Below are 19,123 nucleotides of genomic sequence, written 5' to 3'. Positions count from 1 at the left end.
CTAGCTATTCAACAAAGGGGAAAGACTGAGATCTATGACTCTCTTCGGAATTTTATGCAATGATCCTGTTGGAAATAGTAAAGGTTCCAGACTCCCAAATATATCATTTCATCTTGTTGAACTCACTATCATGATACCATATGTATCAAATATTGTGGAACAGTGAACTAAATATATCAATTCCAGAATCAGACTGGTGTGCTATTTGGTCATCTTCTGTTTGAAGTCAAGATCAGCTTTAACCAGAGAGAACTTTTAAAGCTAGTACATAAATGGTATCTGACCCCTGTTAGAGTCACAGATGATAAATCTATGTCACCTCTGTGTTGGAGAGGTTGTCCAGTATTAGGGACTTATATCCATATGTGGTTACACTGTCCCAAAATTACCCCTTCTGGCATGATGTGATCAACCAAATTGCTTCAATTACAAAACAAAAAATATTTTTTTGCCCAGCTCTTTTGTTATTTTCAATATACACAAAAGATAATAAATCTTTAAAAAATAGAAAGTTGATATATTTTTGCCGAAAGGAGCTCATCCAGAGTGGGATAATTGGAAAACGGTTGTATCCCTGGATAGCGGGAAAAGAGTTTGGATCATGCTTATGGACAAATTAACATACATTGGCTGCCCATTCGCTTCCAGGCGCAATACAAGGTGTTGGTTATTACCTATAAAGCCCTAAATGGCTTGGGCCCAGGGTACTTGGAGGACCGCCTCTCCCCATATAATCTGCCCCGCACTCTTAGATCAGTTGGGAAGCAATTGTTAAGGGTTCCCAAGACGAGATATATCTTGTCTTCTCAAAGGGCATTTTCTGTCTTGGCCCCGCAGACCTGGAACTCCCTTCTCGACAACCTCCACTCTGTTACCTCCCTTGACCAGTTCAGGAAGGAACTTAAGATCTATCTCTTCCAACAAGCTTTCCTCCATGTGTCTTGACATCTGTTTTCTCTCCCGTTATACAGTTGCTATTCGGCTAGTTCGTTTCTCTGGTTCTAATTTTGGAAATTGCAAATGTTTTATTGGAATGTTTTTTATGATGTTTTTAACTTGGTATGTTTTATATTGTATACTGTTCGATGTATCCATGTTGTAACCTACTTTGATCTTTGGAAAAGCGGGCTAGAAATAAACAGTATTATTATTATTATTAGATAACCAAGGCCTGGACAAGCAAATAGGCAGTCTTGACAGTCAAAAAGCTATGGATCCTACAGATGTTCAGAAGATGGATGTTACATGCCATAGCAGTTGCCCCAGTAAAGGGGCATAGGGACAAACAATCATCCAACAGGATGCCAACGTTCCTGGTAACTGAGACAGGGGCCAGTGTGTAACTCTGTAAACACAATATCAGACAGGAAGGATTGAGGGATGACAGTCACATGTACACAGCCATGATTCTGTAGCTCACTTTCTTAGCCTTGGGAAGGAAAAGGCACAGTACCTACCTCTATCCTGGCTCCAGCTAATTTGTCAAAGCATGTTCCAAAATGATACTACTATTAGTGTGAATTGTTGCATTGCTTTCACAATTGAATTGAAGTTGTTTGTGAAGGGGGAACATCCTTGGGAGTATCTTTGACAAGCTGACCTTTTCTTCAACAATGCACACTGGACTTTTTGGAAGGGTTGAGATATATGTATGTAACTTTTTGTTCTGTTTCCCAGGGGAAAGTGAACGAGACCATGAGCTGGCTGAAGGATCAAGAAAAGAAGTTAACAGAGTTGCTGATTGAGATTGACAATGTACCTTTCTATGTGAAGTTCCAAGTAAGTTGGCTTTGCAAATTTCAGACATTTAGAAATAAATACTTTCAGGGAATAATTTAATATGAATAAATAAATTTTCACATGATTCTGTAAAGCAGAAGTTCTGAGGTCCTGCCTTTTGAGCCTTTTTCTTTTCTTTTTCTTTTTTAAGCAGTAATTGTCTCTCAAGTGCTAAAACATGATTTGGCTCTGTATCAGGCTAGGCAATTTTGGTGAGCCCAGAGCCCAGTTTTGACTTCTCAGAAACCTGCTACAGGCCACCTTCATTGAAACAGGGGGTTTGGAATCAAAACTGGAAATGACTGAAAGTTTAAGTTTAAGGCACCCTTTTGATGAAATACCCTTCTTCATTTTTAAATGAAATATGCTTTGATGAAATATGCGTCTTCACTTCACTCACATCATGCATTACCCCACTGCTCTGTCCTCGTTGTATTTTTTAAATTGTGTTATTAATAGATATTTTAGTCTTCAATTTTAATTGTATCATGTTTAATTCTGTTTTAAGGGGGAGGGGGAATTTGGGATATACTGTTGAATGTGGATATTTTAATTTTTTGTGAGCCGCTTTGATTGTCTCGTCACAGAAAAGCAGGATAAAAATATTAGTTTTATTTATTATTATTATTTAAAGCCAACAACCCTGCAGACGTCAAGTACACAATTCTTCTGGTTTTGACAACCTTTTTCTTTTTCTTTTTTTTAAGTGGTGGTGTTTGAGAAGAGCTAATATAGGGGCTTAAAATAGTGGCAAAACATATACAGGAAGTCCCCACTTATCTGAAGGTTTGGGAGGTTATGTACAGATTAGGGAGGACTGTCAAAAAGAGGAATCTGTTGACAAGCGAAACTCAGTCTTTTTTTTTTTTTTTTGGCTTGGAAGTGCAAGACTGAATGGCGTAAAGTCGGTTTACAGAAAAAAAATAATGTCAAGTAGATTGAGAGAAGAAAACAGCAGCATGCTGAGTCAACTGGAAGAGAGAGAAAAAGTAGTAACAGTGGTCAACAAAGCAGACCAGGGGATGAAAGTGCAGTACATGGCTATAATTTAGATCTTTCGAAACAACAAAATATCCAAAAACGTGCTGTTGAAAAGATAGGGATGCTTGTACTGTTGTTAGCCTTGAAGCAGGTCATAAAGGCAGTGTTTTTCCTTGTTGTTTGCTCAAAAGTATATTCAAAGACATATTGCTCATGTACACGGTGGTCCCATTTAAACATTGTGGACAGTAGTCAGTGATCAACCTTTCTTCCATCTCTCTGCCTAATCCCGGGATGAGGAACTTTTGGCCTTCTATGTTTTATACCACTGTGCTCACAATTTCTTAGTACTGGCCATGATGAGTGGGACCAATGGAAATGGGAGGCTTCAGCTTTTTGTTTACCTTTCTCTTTGGCCTAATCTTTTTTTTTTTTTTTTGTAAAAGCTGATCTCTCACCATGGAAGCATGAGCTACAAAATTTGGGCATAAGTATCTTCTTTCCATTTAATCCTTAGGAGACACTGTTATTTATGGAAACATTTGATGAAGAGAAGAAAGCTTTCCTGCCTGTACTGACATCAAAAGGAAAACCTAGGGAGTTGAGTGAAGATCACTTGAGGATGAAAGAAGCATGGGACAGCCTCACTTCACAGGTCATTTAACAGAATCTACAATTTAATTCTACAATTTATGTTGTTGATCCAAAGGTTCTTGTTTTTGTCGTGAATGACCAGAAGATGGAAAGGTTATTTGTTTTTGAACTACATTTTCTAGGGAGTTATGGGAACTGTAACCTAAAAAAGGGGACCTTCTGTAGATAGCTAGTGATCATCAGGAATGTTTCTTTGCGTTCTTCAAACATGGCACTGATATGTTGTCATTAGAACATTCTGTCAACCAGTAGAGGCACCTCTTTTGGGGTGATTTGGTTTTCTGGGTAGACCAGGAAGGTTTTCAATCTTCCAGTTTGTTTATAATTAACAACATGCAAGGGAAGAAACAAGAGAGCCTGCACAAGCTAGACATATATGTCTTCTCTTAATCTAGGTGGATGAATGGAAAGAAAAGCTGGATCATTTGTTACCTCCGCCTTTAGATGCAATTGAGTCGTGGCTTCAAGATGTGGAACACCAGCTAGCTGAAGACGTGCCTGATGTAAACCGCAGTAAAGCAATGACTGTCCTTGAAGGAAAAATGAGATCCCTCCAGGTTGGTGATGGAAATAAAATAGAATGTTTAATGCATAAACACATCGTTTTCTTTTCCCTCTCTTTGTCATGCCCATTTTCACACACACAGTAAGCCTGAGAAAGTTATTTTTGGATTGTATAATTAAAAGAATATCTCAGCCAGATTTCTGGAAGCTGTCATCTAAAAAGTAAGTTTCCCAGACGCTTTATACGTCTGTGCCTTGATTTTTACTCTTCTTGGCCTTGCAGACACAATGGTATTTAGTGTAGGTTGCTGTCTCCTTGTTTCTATAATGTTCACATTCGACCAGTAACAATTCATTTTTAATATTTGTATACTTTATATTATATTATTTTATACTAAATATAAACATATAAATAAAATATAAATATTAAATGTGTTATCTATGTGTGTGTGTGCGTGTGCGCACATGCACACATGTATTAAATATCCATATAAAATGCAAATGCTTTTAAAATTTAAATTTAATTAAATTTAAATATTTAATTTTTTATTTGGGGGATGAGAGACGCATGGGATAACCAAACCTCACAGGTCACTGGGGCTATAATAAAGAATGCAAAAATGATTAAAGGAGAAGAAAATTGTATTAGTAATGTTACATGGATCAAACAGGCTACAGATAAGTATGTATTTCCAGATTACATGGAACGCTTTGCAAATGAGCAGTGACTTGAAAGAAAGAACATCCTTTATCATAAATGGAAACAAGGCAAAATATGTGTTCTAACCTGTGAACAGATATTGTATTGTGTTTGTTTTTAAAAAAATAAATTTTGTTGAATATTAAAATTACGATCAGACAAAGGACATAGAATTCAAAAATAAAGACATAGCAAAACAAAAGAAAAAGACAAAAACAAGTCTAACATTAAAACTAAACAAATAGAATTCTTCCTCTTAGAACAGCAAACCTTGTATTATCAGATAGCAAATGTTTTCTCCTCTTTTAAAATTATTGATTACTACTGTAACTTAAGAACATAGTCACTCATAAAGATCAAAAGAAAGACTTTTGGTTATACGACATCTCAAACTTGACAGTTTATAAGTACATTTCACACCAAGTCTAATGTCCAGTTTTCGCCCCAATAGTTTTTCAGATATTTAATTTGGGGGTACCAATCTCTTTGAAAGTTATCAAGATCTCTTTTTTGAATTATTTGTGTCAGTTTGTCTGATTCCATAAAATCATAAGCTTTAGTTAGCCAGTGTTTTATCTCCGAAATGGATTTTTTCCTTCCAGTTTGCTGCATAAATGATACGAGCTGCATTATTATTAGTTTTTAAATGTCCTACCTTTTCCCAAAAGCTGGGACTCAAGGCAGCTTGCCATATTTGACTTGGATGGAGAAAGCAATTTGCTAGCCAGTTCCAGATGGGCGCATTTACATTTTAGAAATAATGCAGTTTGACACCACTTTAACTGCCATGGCTCCATCCTACAGAATCCTGCGATCTGTAGTTTTGAGGCACCAGCAGTCCTTGACATAGGTGACCAAAGAACTTGTAACACTACAAATCCCAAGATTCCATAGGTTGGAGCTACAGCACTTAAAGTGGTGTCAAACTGCATTATTTCTACATTTCTGATGGGCCCATAGTGTCCTTTCAGACATGCAAACTTGACACTTGCATGGCTCTTTTGAAACAGTGAGTTTGACATGTTAAGGGTTAAGGAAATTAGGTAGTCAGAGGCCCTGGATGAAATCCAGCATCAGGGCTGCTTTGAGCCAATTGAAATCAATATGACTTGTAAAAATTCAAATGGGTCTGCTGTAGGTAAAACTAACATTAGATTTAGCCACAGGGCCAGTGTGGTAACATGGCTTGAGCATTGAACTAGGACACTGGGAGACCAGGGTTTGAATCCCTGCTCGGCCATGACCAACTATTGGATGACCTTGGGCAAGTCACATTCTCTCAGCCTCACAGGATGGCAGTGACAAAAATCCTTGAAAGGAACATGCCAAAAAACCCTATGAGTAGTTCACCTTAGGGTTTTATAAGTCGGTAATGACTTGAAGGCACACAACAACAACAGAATTTATAACTAAGGAGTAATTTATTTATTGAAAACTACATGCATCCTGACTTTCTTGAACAGGAACATGAGGCTAAATGCATTCATACAGACAGATAGTTCTGATGTCCAAGAAAGAGACATTAGAAAAATTGGAGGAAAGATAGTAAATTTCTCCTAAGTAGGAGCAATGAAGAAAATACTGGTGATGGGGTCCATACTGATGGACCTGCCAAGAAGGAAGATTAACAAAGGGTTAATTGAGAGTTAATGATGAATTAAATAGGAATCAGTGAAAGTTATAATAATTTTCCTATTCCAGAGTAACAAAATGTAGCGGCAATGATTATGTTTACCAGAAAGGGGGTGGAGAAAGAGAAGGAGCGTGAGTGAAAGAAGAGTTTGGAAGAAGTCCTTTGGACCTCAGATCTCAGAAGCCCCATCTAGCATGGCTACCAGGCATAGTAGCTCAGGAAATCTGGGATTTGTAGTCCAAATTTTTTGAAGAAAAATGAGGCTTTTTTGTGAATAGTTCTAGCAGCTGGGTTTTGTAAACAGTTTTGTTTACATCCTGAAATATTTAAATTAATTATTAAAACAGAAACATTGGCAAATACTCTACCTCTGGTATTCCATCTAAACTGGATGGGGTTGTTAAATACTATCATTAGTTGGGAATGCATTGATTGAAAATTTCTTGTCCTCTTGGCTCAATTAAGAAGCTAAAACAACATGCTGTTGACATGGTTTTACCTGATGTCTTTTCTAGGGCAGGCATCTAGGGCATAATTGCTGTTTTGCAATCTAATATCCAGAGAGAAGAAGAGGTCAAGGAATTAAGTCTGGGGAAGACTAAGCATGCAAAAGGAGAGGATGTATGAGAGGATAACCTTGGGTCTCATACATGGTTCTGCCAAGCTGTAACAGAAAGGAAAAGGAAGATTCTTCCTGTCCTTTTCCCAAGTTGGAATGAAGTTTCTTTTTCTAGGCACAAAATACTTTGCCAAATGTAGAAGAGAAGTGGCTCTAGTATAGAACTGACTCATCAAATGAAAAAGGCTGGTTGTTCACTTGGATCAGTAAGGGCCAAATGTCATATAAATGGCAACAGCAGCACATGTTCATGCCTCTGCCTCTTATTTCAAAAACTGATGGGTTGTGGTGTCAGTTGGTTTTCAAAGGAGGTGTTAATTTATCTTTTTCTATATTTGGAGTAACTGTTGCTTTGTGAAGTGGTTCCAAAAGGACAGAGCTTGGAAAAGTTACCTTTATGGGCTTGTTGTTATGTGCCTTCATATTGTTTCCGATGTACAGCAACCTCATTGCAAACCTGTCACAGAGTTACCTTGGTTGAGATTGCCCAAAGTCACTCATAGAATCATAGACTCGTAGAGTTGGAAGAGACCACAAGGGCCATCCAGTCCAACCCACCTGCTCAACAGGTTTCCATGACAGAGTGGGGATTTGAACCCTGGTCTCCAGAGTCATTCAGTGCTCAAACCACCACACCACACTGGTTCTCTCCTTATGGACTACAGCTCCCTGAATATCTCAGCCAACTGGCCATGCTGGCCAGGAGATTCTGGGAGTTGTAGTTCAGTCCTAAACATGATATTGGCCAATCTTAAGCATGATATTGGCCAGAGGCTGACAAAAACTGGAATGGGACAACATCTGAAGACCTATGCATGATCTGTGTCTTGCAGCAATAAGACAATATTATGTTTCTGTGGTCATGCTTGCAGTCATGTTCTTTTCTCTTGTGAATAAGATTATGCTATTGCTTCTTTTAGAGCTTGATGACCTATTTTGAACAACACTTGGAGGCCCTGCAGTCCTTTAAGAACAGAGATAAGGCAGGCATGCCGCTGGTCCCCCCTCAGAAGTTGGAAGAAATGAAAAGAAGGTTTGTTATTGTCAGACGCCTTCTTTGATCAGTCTTGGAGGCTGGGAGGCTGCAATTTAGCTGGAGATAAATGATTGCTTTTACCAAATTTGGCAGCTTGTTGGCAAGAGTGCAGTGTTGCTGATGGATATCGCCGCTGCTCTTGATGAAAAGCATCAGCTTTCATCCCTCTTCTGTACGTCTAGATGTATTGGACTGCATTCCCCATCACCTACAGCTAGTGACTGTGAATGATGGGAGTTTTAGTTTGATATACCTAGAGGGTGGTGGCTGGGGAAGTCTGAAAAATATTATTTCCATCTGTATTTAAAACAAATACATACAAACTGTGCTGATAGCTCTTAATTTGTCCAAAAGTGTATTTTTCAGGCAATGAATATAGTGGTGGCCCATTAATCTTTAGGCTATTAATCTTCAGGCATAGCTTGTGTGTCTTGCAAAAACATCTGGTTGTCTGTAATGGCAAACAGGATTGGACCTTTCTGAATGACAGGGTTCTTACATTCTTAGTTTCTTGCACTAAATTTCTTTCCTTCTTTCATTATGAATGCTGTTTATGAATACAGTTTAAATCTCCCTTATCTGGAATTTCAAAATTTAAAGCACTTAAAAATCATCCACATGGCTGAGATAGTAACACTTTTGATTTCTGATGGTTCAGGGTACACATACTTTTTCATGCACAAAATTATTAAAAATATTTTGTTATAAAATTACCTTTAGGCTAGGTTTATGAAGTGTATATGAAACATAAAAGTTTAGACTTGTGTCCCATCTGCAAGATACTGTATCTCATTATGTATATGCAAATATTCTAAAATCTGAAAAAAGAAATCCAAACCACTTCTGGACTAAGCATTTCATATGAGGGAGACCCACCTATATAAGAAACAGCTTGATACTAAGCTAGACCGCTGGTCCATCTCACTCTGTATTGTCTGTTTTGGTTGGCAGCATCTTTTTCATCCCTGCTATGTATTAGAACTGAGAAATATTTTTATAAACTTTTTTTTATTTTGGCTTTGCTCCTTGAGTGGCCTTGCCGACTCAGGGATTTTGGGTGTATAAGTGGCCTAAACCCATCTGCTGGTCTCAGCTAGAGCTGACCTATATAACCAATGACTTCAAATGTTGATTTGGTCATTATTTGTTTGTTTTGTGTTTACAAGTTGACACTGCCTTATGGCAGTCTTGTCATGATATTTTCTTGGCAAGATTTATTCAGAAGAGGTTTACCATTGCCTTCCTCTGAGATAGTGTGACTTGCCCATGATCAGCTAATGAGTTTCATGGTTAAGTGGGGATTTGAAGACAGGTCTCCAGGAGTCCTAATCCAACACTCAAACCACAGCACCTGCATCTTGTTTTATCAGCAATTGATTCAGTGAGCTAACTCTGCCTGAGACTAGTAGCTGGATTTATATCCAAGGAAGTAACTACAGTATTCAGACTTTTGCTTGGCCAAGGATTATACCTGTGACTACCTGCATGTATAGTATGTGATCTACTGTCTTACTATGAGACAGTTAAGAGGTGATATGACAACCCTGTTTAAGTATTTGAAGGGTGTCATATTGAGCAAGCTTGTTTTCTGCTGCTTGAGAGAATAGCAGTGGATTCAAGCTACAAGAAGGAGGAATGTCCTGACAGTAAGAACTGTTTGACTGTGGAACACACTCCCTAGGAGAATGATGGCGTCTTCTCCTTTGGAGATCTCTATACAGAGTCTGTATGGTCATCTGCCGGGCGTGCTTTGATTGTGAGTTCTTGCATGGCTGAGGGTTGGACCAGAATTACAGAGTCTCTTTCAACTCTATAGTTCGGTAATTCTACAATTCTTCTTTCCCATCAACTTTTCAGCCCCCTCAGAATATACTTCTGCTTTTCTTGGACTGCCATAAATTCATAGTACAGTCAGCCCTTTTTATACACGGATTTGTTATACACGGATTCAAGCATACACGGTTTGAAAATGTTCCAAAAAAGTATAAATTTCAATGATCAAACCTTGATTTTCTATTTTTTATAAGGGACACCGTTTTACTCTGCCATTATATTTAATGGGACTTGAGCATACACGGATTTTGTTATACACGGGGGATCTTGGAACCAAACACCAGCGTATAACAAGGGCCCACTGTAATGGTATTTGCTCCCTGGCAGTCTTAACCCTTCCTTAGTGGTAGTTTTCCAGCTATATATAGAACATTTTTTTTAAAATAAACTTTATTATAATTCACTTAAAAAAAATACATCAGTCATCATTCATAACAAATCCATACAGTCCCTATAACAAATCCATACAATCCCTATCATACCCCCCACCCCTCCAACATACAACAACAGCAATAGCAAATCACAACACTTACCATATCTTCTAACAACCTTCCTATTTAATCAGGCATTCCCCGACTAAATATCCTGTGGGCCTCCCTCCTCTCTCGTGGCCGTGAGGTTGGGCTAAGGGGTTGTTTTTATTGTTTTTAGGATTGTTGTTTATATATGTGCTTTTAACCTGTATGTTGTTGCACTTTGGTGCATTTTGTTAGCCGCCCTGATCTTTTGGAAGGGCGGGGTATAAATAAAAATTTTATTATTATTATTATTTACATCATACAAACTATCCCTCTCATTACTTTCCTTCTTATTAGCCTATTAGGAAATAATAGGCTAATACATATAAAATACATAGCAGTACAGGAAAGGGTTCAATAAAACAGGCAACAAAAAGAACATCAAATAGCAAATGATAATCATGCAATTTTATCTCAAATTTCAGCTTGACCTGTCAATTATACTGTAAGTGTACTAACTTACCACTTCCATTAAAAACAAAAGTAAAGACTGCTTATGAAAATAACTGTTTGATACTAAAAATGTACTCATCGCTTGCTACTTCTGGATGTGGTGCAGGTGAATGATGCTGTGGCTGAGAGAAAGCATGACATTTCTTGCTACTATGCTATTATTGTTATTATTATTACATTTGTATGTAATCATTCTAATAAGAATATAATTTGAGTGTGTGCCATTAAATCTTTGATGCATGTTAGGGTTTTAAATCTTGAGCTAAGTCTAAGCAACAAAAGATAATTAAAAGAGGTCTGTGGTAAAGAAAATTAATTTTATTATTATTATTTTATTATATCCCGCCTTTCTCCCAATATAGAGACACAAGGCGGCAAACAAGAGATTTAAAACAATACAATTTAAATACAGTACAATGTTAAAATGTATACATATAAAAATTTTAAAAACAATTAAACCATTTTAAAAATTAAAACAGTTACGAGTTAAAGAAAAGGTTAAGAACCGCTGCTCTAGATCAAGGGTAGAGAACTTACCAGAACTGAACTGCAACTCTCATTGGTCCTGGCCAGCACAGACAATGAGAGATGAAGGCAGCTGCAGTCCAACAATATGGAAGGCCATAGATTGCCCACCCTTGCTGTAGATTGCAGTGTGTCTTGTGCAAATGAATTTTTGGATAGGAACTTAGAGAATCCCCCAGTGGCCATGTTGATTAAGCAATTATGGGTGATGCAATTCAAAAAATGGACTTTGCCAAGATCAGGACTTGCATGATGCAGAGGATAATATTGGTAGTTTTATCTCACTTTCTAAAAATAAATTGTTGGGTTGATTTTCAGGTTCAGCAACATTCACCTGATGGATTTCAGCATCCTTGTGGAATACTATAACTTATTCTGCTCAGCTATCTTGGAGGAACTGATCTCTAAGTTGAACATCTGGCACATCAAGTATGGAACGAAGGAAATGGTTGAGTCACTGCTCTCAGATTGGCATGTAAGTATTACATCTTTACCCAGTGGTTGTCTGGGTAGCTGGTTATGTCTTGGGTCAGTTTGGACTGGAGGATACAAACTATTAAGTGGTCATTGGATTTGCATTTTATGAGATTTTTACGACTATTAATTCCTGACCCTTCAGTCATAGTATTTTAATGTACAATTGGCCCTACGTTTTCATGGGGGATATGTTCTGGACACACCCCCCCCCTGGGAAAATGGAGGCTTGTGCATATTCAAGCCTCATAGGCTTGAATGGTGCGGGCCCCTGTGTGTGCAGTCTGGGCGCTTGGGCCAGGTGCACACACCATAGGAAATAGTGGAAGTCGCCCGTTTGTGGTTATTCAGGGGCACGGATTTGAGATCCGTGAGTTAGGAGGGGCAACTGTAGTTGGGGAAAAATTCCTATAGAAAGTAGTGTACAGAAAGAGTGCTAAAGAGGAAACACTGAAACAGGGTATCAGCTAGAAGTATAATTTAGATTACTGTATATGCTTATGTATGTCTAGAAATTTTAGTGAGTTGACTCAAAAAACATAGGTAAATTTATCCACAGATTAGTGAAAGTACTACTGTATACCTTAACTCTTATTGAAAAAGGAACCACCCCTTTCATTGTGTAGATTGGCAAAAGGAGAGAACTTAGTCCATCCCAGGAGAACTTAAAAGAAGCATTGGCCCCCTCTACTCTGCACCATGGTGCCACCTCTGACCTTTTTGAGTGTCCAGGCAGGCAAATGGTGATGGTGGCAGCTGTTTAGTGCTTCATCTCAAAGGAGCACTGAGAGGAATTGGACTTTGAAGGATCTGAACAAGACCTTTGTGTATGTTTGTCAGCTTTACTGGGTTAAAATCAGGAAAAGTTATCACATTAACATTACAGGCTGCTTTACTGCTAAAATAGATCCAAAACATACTGAAGAAATAATCCAATTTGGAACTACTTTAACTGCCCTGTCTCAGTGCTAGGGAATTCTGGTAACTGTAGTTTTCTGAGACATTTAGCCTTTTCTGTCAGAGATCTCTGGGGCCACAACAAACTACAATTCATAGGATTCCCTAGCACTAAGCCAGGCCAGTTAAAGCGGTCTCAAACTGGATTATTTCTGCAGTGTGTTTTCAACTATAGTTGACATTTTCTTTGTTTTGCCTTTACAAATATTTTGACAGGTGCACATTTTCTCAGCTTATCGTGTTCCTGGTTACTTCCATCACACGTCACACAGCCACAATTTTACCATAGTTCTCTCCTCATCCATCCAGCCTTTAGCGTGAGCACAGACAGTGCTTGCCAAAATACTGCTGAATATTATTACATCTAGTTGTTTCTGTTAGTTGCAGTTGCAATGGCAATTGTTATTTGATGAATTAAGTAGCTTTCAGGCTAAAATAGACATCCAGTAGATGTCACTGTAAAGCTACTGATATTTAACTGCAGATTGGAAAAAATAGTATTTTCCTCACTCAATCAGGGCTGCTAGATTCTGCAAGGTCTAAAACTTTGACAGCAATTTGATACTTTGCACAGCTCTCTTGTCTTTTCCTTCAACTTGGAGGATTGTGGGACCCCAAAACCTCCTTTTTCCAAGTAATAATAATTAATAATTTATTTATATACCGCTATTCCAAAGATCATAGCGGTGAACAGCAAGTAAGCTAATTAGCAAGTAAGCTAATTTACCCCCAACAGTCTGGGTACTCATTTTAGCGACCTTGGAAGGATGCAAGCCTGAGTCGAGCTTGGGCCCTTTTGCTGGTCTTGAACTTGCAACCTTGTGGTTTTGAGTGAATGGCTGCAGTATAGGCATTTAACCACTGCGCCACCAGGGCTCCCTAAAGAAGTACCTAAAGTACCTAAAGAAAACAAAAATAATGACCACAGAAGAAATACACAAATTCAATCTAGACAATGATTGAAATAGTTAAAGAATTCCCATATCTAGGATCAAACATTGACCAGAATGGAGACTGCAATCAAGAAATGAGAAGAAGACTAGGAATTGGAAGGGCAGCTGTGAAAGAACTGGAAGAGATACTGAAGAGCAAAGACATGCAACTGAGCTCTAAAGTCAGAATTGTTCAGGCAATTGTATTCCCAGTTACCATTTACGGATGCGAGAGCTGAGCGGCGAAGGAAGCAGACAGAAAGAAAATCAACTCACATTTGAAATGTGGTGCTAGAGAAGAGTACTTAGGATACTGTGGACAGCCATGAAGACAAACAAATGGGTTCTTGAACAGACCAGAGCAGGACTCTCCTTGGAAGCAAAGATGATCAAGTTGAGACTATTGTACTTTAGTCACATAATGAGAAGGCATGAATCACTAGAAAAAAACAATAATGCTAGGAAAGGTAGAGGATAGAAGAAAGAGAGGAAGACCACAAACCAGATGGATAGACCAGATGGATCAGGGGGGTTGTGGGCAAGGGCTTTCAGGATCTGGGCAAGGCAGTGGAGGATAGGGATTCTTGGAGATGTTTTATCCACGGAGTCGCCATGAGTTGGAACCAACTCGAGGGCAGCTAACAACAACAACAACATAAAGGATATTGGCGAGTTGGAAAAGGTGGAGAATAAGCAACAAAAAATTAAAGAATTTGGGTCAAGTCCCCTGTGATCAAAGGTTACAACATCTAAGGATTTTAGATTTTTAAAAGGCAAGAAAGATATAGTAGTACTTAAGTTAAGCAAGTAAGGGGAGATACTGTATGGTGTGAAGAATCTAGCTAGAAGGACTTTTTTCCTCTTTGATAATCTTAAAACTTGTGACCCACAAACTGAACCAGAGTGGCAGGAGATTCAGGACAAATAAAAGGAAGCACTTTTTAATATATCATGTATTTAAACTACTGTATAAAATTCATTACCATGAGATATAATTATGGCTGCCAACACAGATGGCTTGAGAAATGGATTGGATAAAATCATGGAGAGGAATGCCAGCGGTGGCTAGTAATTGGGTCCATTCATTCTATGCAGTTATAGCACTATGATTCCACTTCAACTGCCATGCTTCCGTCCTATGGAATCCTGGGATTGGTAGTCTAAGGAGAGGCCAGAAGAAAACTCACAGTTTTCTTCATCAAACTACAAACCCAGGATTCCATAAGATGGAGCCATGCCAGTAAAAATGGAATAATAGTGCTATAATTGTGTTGTGAGCCATCATAAGCTTCAGTATCATCATCCGCTTCAGTATCAGTGGCAATATTCTTTCCTATATGAGTTGCCAAAGAACACAAGATGGAAGGTGCCATTACACTATTGTACTTCTGGTGACCTGCCCATAGGCAACTGGTTCCTCATTGTGTGAACAGAAACTAGACCATATAGTCCCTTAGTTCCACATTGGGAGCAAGGCAGGATGTAAATTGAAATTCAATAAAAAATTCATTAGGTCTGATCCAACATGCCTCTTCTAATTTTCTTTGCATGTTCTCTTTGCTCTCTTCTTACATTCTCTGTATAGGATATTTTGGTATCTTAGGGGAAAAAATCCTCACAGCAACCTCTGTAATAGCAGAAGCTGTAATAATAAGCTAAATGAATACAAATTGTATGTGTGTGTGTGTGTATCTGTATATTAGCTGAGGTATGCTACCTCATAATTCAGAAAGATAGGACATGATAATAAAAGATGTGCGAAAGCTATTGAGTAATATAATAGCCAGGGAAGTGGAATACTAAACAAATATGAAATCTTTTATTTTTTTCCCCCTCTTCCTACCTTGCAGGTTGGTTGGTTTGTTAGTTTTGTAAACTCCAAATTGATGTATATCCCCATCTCTGTACAAACAAGGCCAGTTCATTCTCAGGCCAAGTCATCTTTTTTCCTAACTTTTTAAATTTGTGCAGGATTTCATTGAAGAAAATGGATTTGTTGGTCAACTAGAAACTGCATTTCAAATCTGTGAAGAAAAGAAGAACAGAATCATCAGCACTTCTGCTCTGGGTAATTGCTCACAAGCATAGCAGTTCTCATCTTTCTCTCTGTTGTCAGTGTTTTGTCTGTGAATGCTGTTGCTTATGTAGCTAGACCTGCACTACGCATGCTATATAGAATTTTCAGGCTGGAGAACTTCCAACATTTCTAAAAGTACAAAAATATCTTCAGGATGAAATAACTCTGAAAGGATTCCTGCCTCCCTCTCCAGATACACACACACACATATACCCTCAGTGAGGATGAAGCTTGCTTTCTGCGGAAGGGATGCCAAGGTTTATTTGAGGCGTGTGTAGGTGAACAAAAAACGGGGACATAGAATAGAATAGAGTGACTAGAATATAAACAGCAGTATACTCCATACTGCAACATTATGTTGCATGACCTGCTTGTATTTTCAAAGAAATAGCTGTGTTTAGTGTGTTAACAGCATAAAAAAGGGAAAATCTGGGGAATAGAAATCTAACCGCACCTTTAAGACTAACTGATTTTTTTTCAGCATGACCTTTCATGGATTTCAATCCACTTCTTCAGATGCATTGGTAAAGCACAGGTATTTTAGTATATATGGTTGTGGGCGTGGGCTCAGCGTTTATTCTTCTGCAGGGTCATCACTTGGGAGTTGTAGGGTGTATGGACAGCACTGGGTGACAACTCAGAAGTGGGAAGGATTTCCTCCCTTTTCAACTTGTCCAGCGTTTCTGCCAGACCCAGAAAGCTTATGGGGTGGCAATAGCAACCCACCCACACCACTCCCTGGTGGGAAGGGGCTGCCTTCTTCATCTGGCAGCTCTGTTAGCTGAAAAGGAAGGCAAGTCTCCTCCCTTCACCACCCAGCCAGCAGCTCCACCAGACCTGGAAAAGGCTTTTGTAGAGAGGAGGGAGATATTGAAATATGATCTACACTGGATGTCAAATATACTAGGTTCACTGCTATTGTACTGTTGAACTTGGAAGCCTAATTCTCATTGAGAATTATGTGCTATCTACATTCATAAGCTTCCTCACTAAATGTCCACACTGATGCGTGGATAGTGAGGGCAGATCCGGGAAATGACATATCACTGGGGCAAGGCCACAGGTGTGATTTCACAGTTACTTTCATTGTATAGTTTCCTTTCAGATTTTCTGTCTGTCTGTCTGTCTGTCTGTCTGTCTATCTTGAAAAGACACCATGCAATGAGCTCAGGGGAGTGTGCATTACTCATGCCTACTTCATTCTCAGAACAGTGCTCTGCATGGTAGATCAGGGTGTGTTAGATCAGGTCACCAAATGAATTTAATGTCAGATCTCTCAAATCCAAGTCTGGCATAATCATTTTTCCACATTGGATCTTAAGTCCTAGTTCAGTGACATATTCATTTGTAAAATGGGTGGCTTGCTGCGTATAATTGCAAAATGAGTCAAGGCTAGAAAGAACTTAATGCTCTTCTGTAGACATGATCACTGACAGAATATTGTGTAAATTCTAGGAGTTGATCGTGAGGAAACAAACAAACTATTCAAGATGGTGGATTCTCAGATTTTCAGATGCCAAGAGTACATTTGCAATGTGAATGAAACTCTGCAAAAAAATTTATCAGCCTGGGCCATCTATACAGAGAATATTCACTTGCTAAAAGCATGGCTGGAAAAGACACGGAAAGAACATCCAAAAAAGGTATATTTGCATTGCTTCTCAGTTTTATATTTGTTTTGTACTTAGGCATGGGCTGTAACCATCATATCTGTTGTGTTGTTTCTGACCCTGAAGGTCCCCACAGACACCCTGGCAGCCTGGAACTCTCGGCATGGATCTTTAAATGAAGCTGGGAACTTTCTGATTGAATGCAGCAATGATGAAGTAGGATCAGTTGTTTCAGCGGAACTGAAAAAACTGAACAGAAAATGGGCTAAACTTATAAAGAAAACACAGTTTGTGAGTTGCCACAGATATTTTTCATCTTCTTTACTACTTTGGTTGAGACACACTTTACACCAGCATGGTAGATTGGTTAGATACAATGGTCCCCAAACTGTGCCCTTTAAGAGATTTTGGACTTCAGCTCCCAGAAGCCTCGGCCATGTTGGCCAATAGTCTGGGATTCTGGGAACTGAAGTCCAAAATCCCTTAAAGAGCACTGTTTGGGGGCCACTGGATACTGCCAACTTCTTTCTTTCAGTTAGTCTCAGAGGTGCTGCAAGATCTCTCTGCATACTGATTCCACAGACTAATATGGTTATGGACCTTATCACATTGGGAAAATCAGGAGTTTAAACCAGGGGTAGGCAACCTTTATGACCCGGGGGCTGGGTTGCTGTCCCTCAGACAACTCAGGGGGCCGAAGCAAAAAATAATAATAATTAAATAACTTTTTTTAAAAAAAATTAAATAAATAAATAAACAAACCAGGACAAATGTAGGGTAAAAATTTAAAATGGAGGACACTTTTAAAATAAAAAATGGAGGACACGCAAAAAAATCTGCTGATTTTTAAAAAATGTTAATATAAATGCATGTTTCTGAGGCTTCTATAGACAATTGCCCCCCCCTTGCTACCCCTTGCCCGCCGCTTGCCCCACGCACAAAGGCCCCATGCGCCTGCGCCGGAGGCCGAAAGCCCCGGTGGCAATCTGCGGTAGGGCCGGGCAGGGGCCGGTTCCTAGGCCTTGGCAGGCCGCATGCGGCCCGTGGGCCGTAGATTGCCGACCCCTGGTTTAAACAGTGATTATCCCATGTAAAATGCAGTATCGCAGTTATGATTTTCACACAGATCACTATTAAATAGGCAATAAACAGCAACAAATCATTTCCGGAATTTCCCTATGAATGATTTGTTGCTGTTTTTTGCTTGTTTATTGCCTGTTTAATAGCGACATCGTGTGAAAATCTGAATTGTGATATTGCATTTTGCATGGGATAATTGCTGTTTAAACCCCTGATTTTGCCTGATTTCCCCTGTGTGATAAGGTCGTATGTTTTTGAATTGGTTAGAGATGTTAGATTTAGAACAGGAAGATACGGGTTTCAAGTCGTCTATAAAATTCAAGGGTGAAGCTTAGTGGATACACATAATTTGCACAGAGAAAATCCTAGTTTCCATTCTGGGCATCTTCAGCTTGGATTAGAAACACTTCCAGACAGAGGTCCCCTGGAAGGCTGTGGCAAGTAAGTGTAGACCAAGAGTGGGCAACTGTTTGGCACTGGAGAGCTGTATTGGCCTTGCAGACACCTTGACACTGTTGTTGTTATTATGTGCCTTCAGGTCATTTTTGATTTATGGTGACCCTAAAGCGAACCCATTGTGGTGTTTTCTTGGCAAGATTTGTTCAGAGGATGTTTGCTATTGTCTTCCTCTAAGGCTGAGAGCATGTGACTTGCCTAAAGTTACCCAATGGAGTTCATTGTGGGTTCCACCTCGCCTAAAAAAAAACTTTAAAACCTTTTGCTTCCAAATATCCCAAATGGTCTCCAGGGGGTATTTG

The 19,123-nt window shown here is 38.9% G+C and overlaps 1 protein-coding gene across 1 annotated transcript in view; it reads left to right on the top strand.

Annotated features, from left to right (window-relative positions):
- The window catches only part of LOC121927177 (nesprin-2-like), a 78,574-nt gene that overhangs the window by 45,912 nt on the left and 13,539 nt on the right, over positions 1-19,123 (top strand). The window contains exons 10-17 of the mRNA XM_042460796.1: positions 1,678-1,779; positions 3,278-3,415; positions 3,810-3,971; positions 7,791-7,903; positions 11,554-11,710; positions 15,570-15,666; positions 17,131-17,318; positions 17,412-17,576. Of these exons, the coding sequence (XP_042316730.1) occupies positions 1,678-1,779; positions 3,278-3,415; positions 3,810-3,971; positions 7,791-7,903; positions 11,554-11,710; positions 15,570-15,666; positions 17,131-17,318; positions 17,412-17,576 (1,122 nt within the window). The remainder of the gene's footprint in view (positions 1-1,677; positions 1,780-3,277; positions 3,416-3,809; positions 3,972-7,790; positions 7,904-11,553; positions 11,711-15,569; positions 15,667-17,130; positions 17,319-17,411; positions 17,577-19,123) is intronic.

The sequence above is a fragment of the Sceloporus undulatus genome, chromosome 1 (assembly GCF_019175285.1).
Source record: "Sceloporus undulatus isolate JIND9_A2432 ecotype Alabama chromosome 1, SceUnd_v1.1, whole genome shotgun sequence".
NCBI classification, from domain to species: Eukaryota; Metazoa; Chordata; class Lepidosauria; order Squamata; family Phrynosomatidae; genus Sceloporus; species Sceloporus undulatus.
Note: the sequence above shows the minus strand (reverse complement) of the source record. Positions and strands in the feature narration are given on the sequence as shown.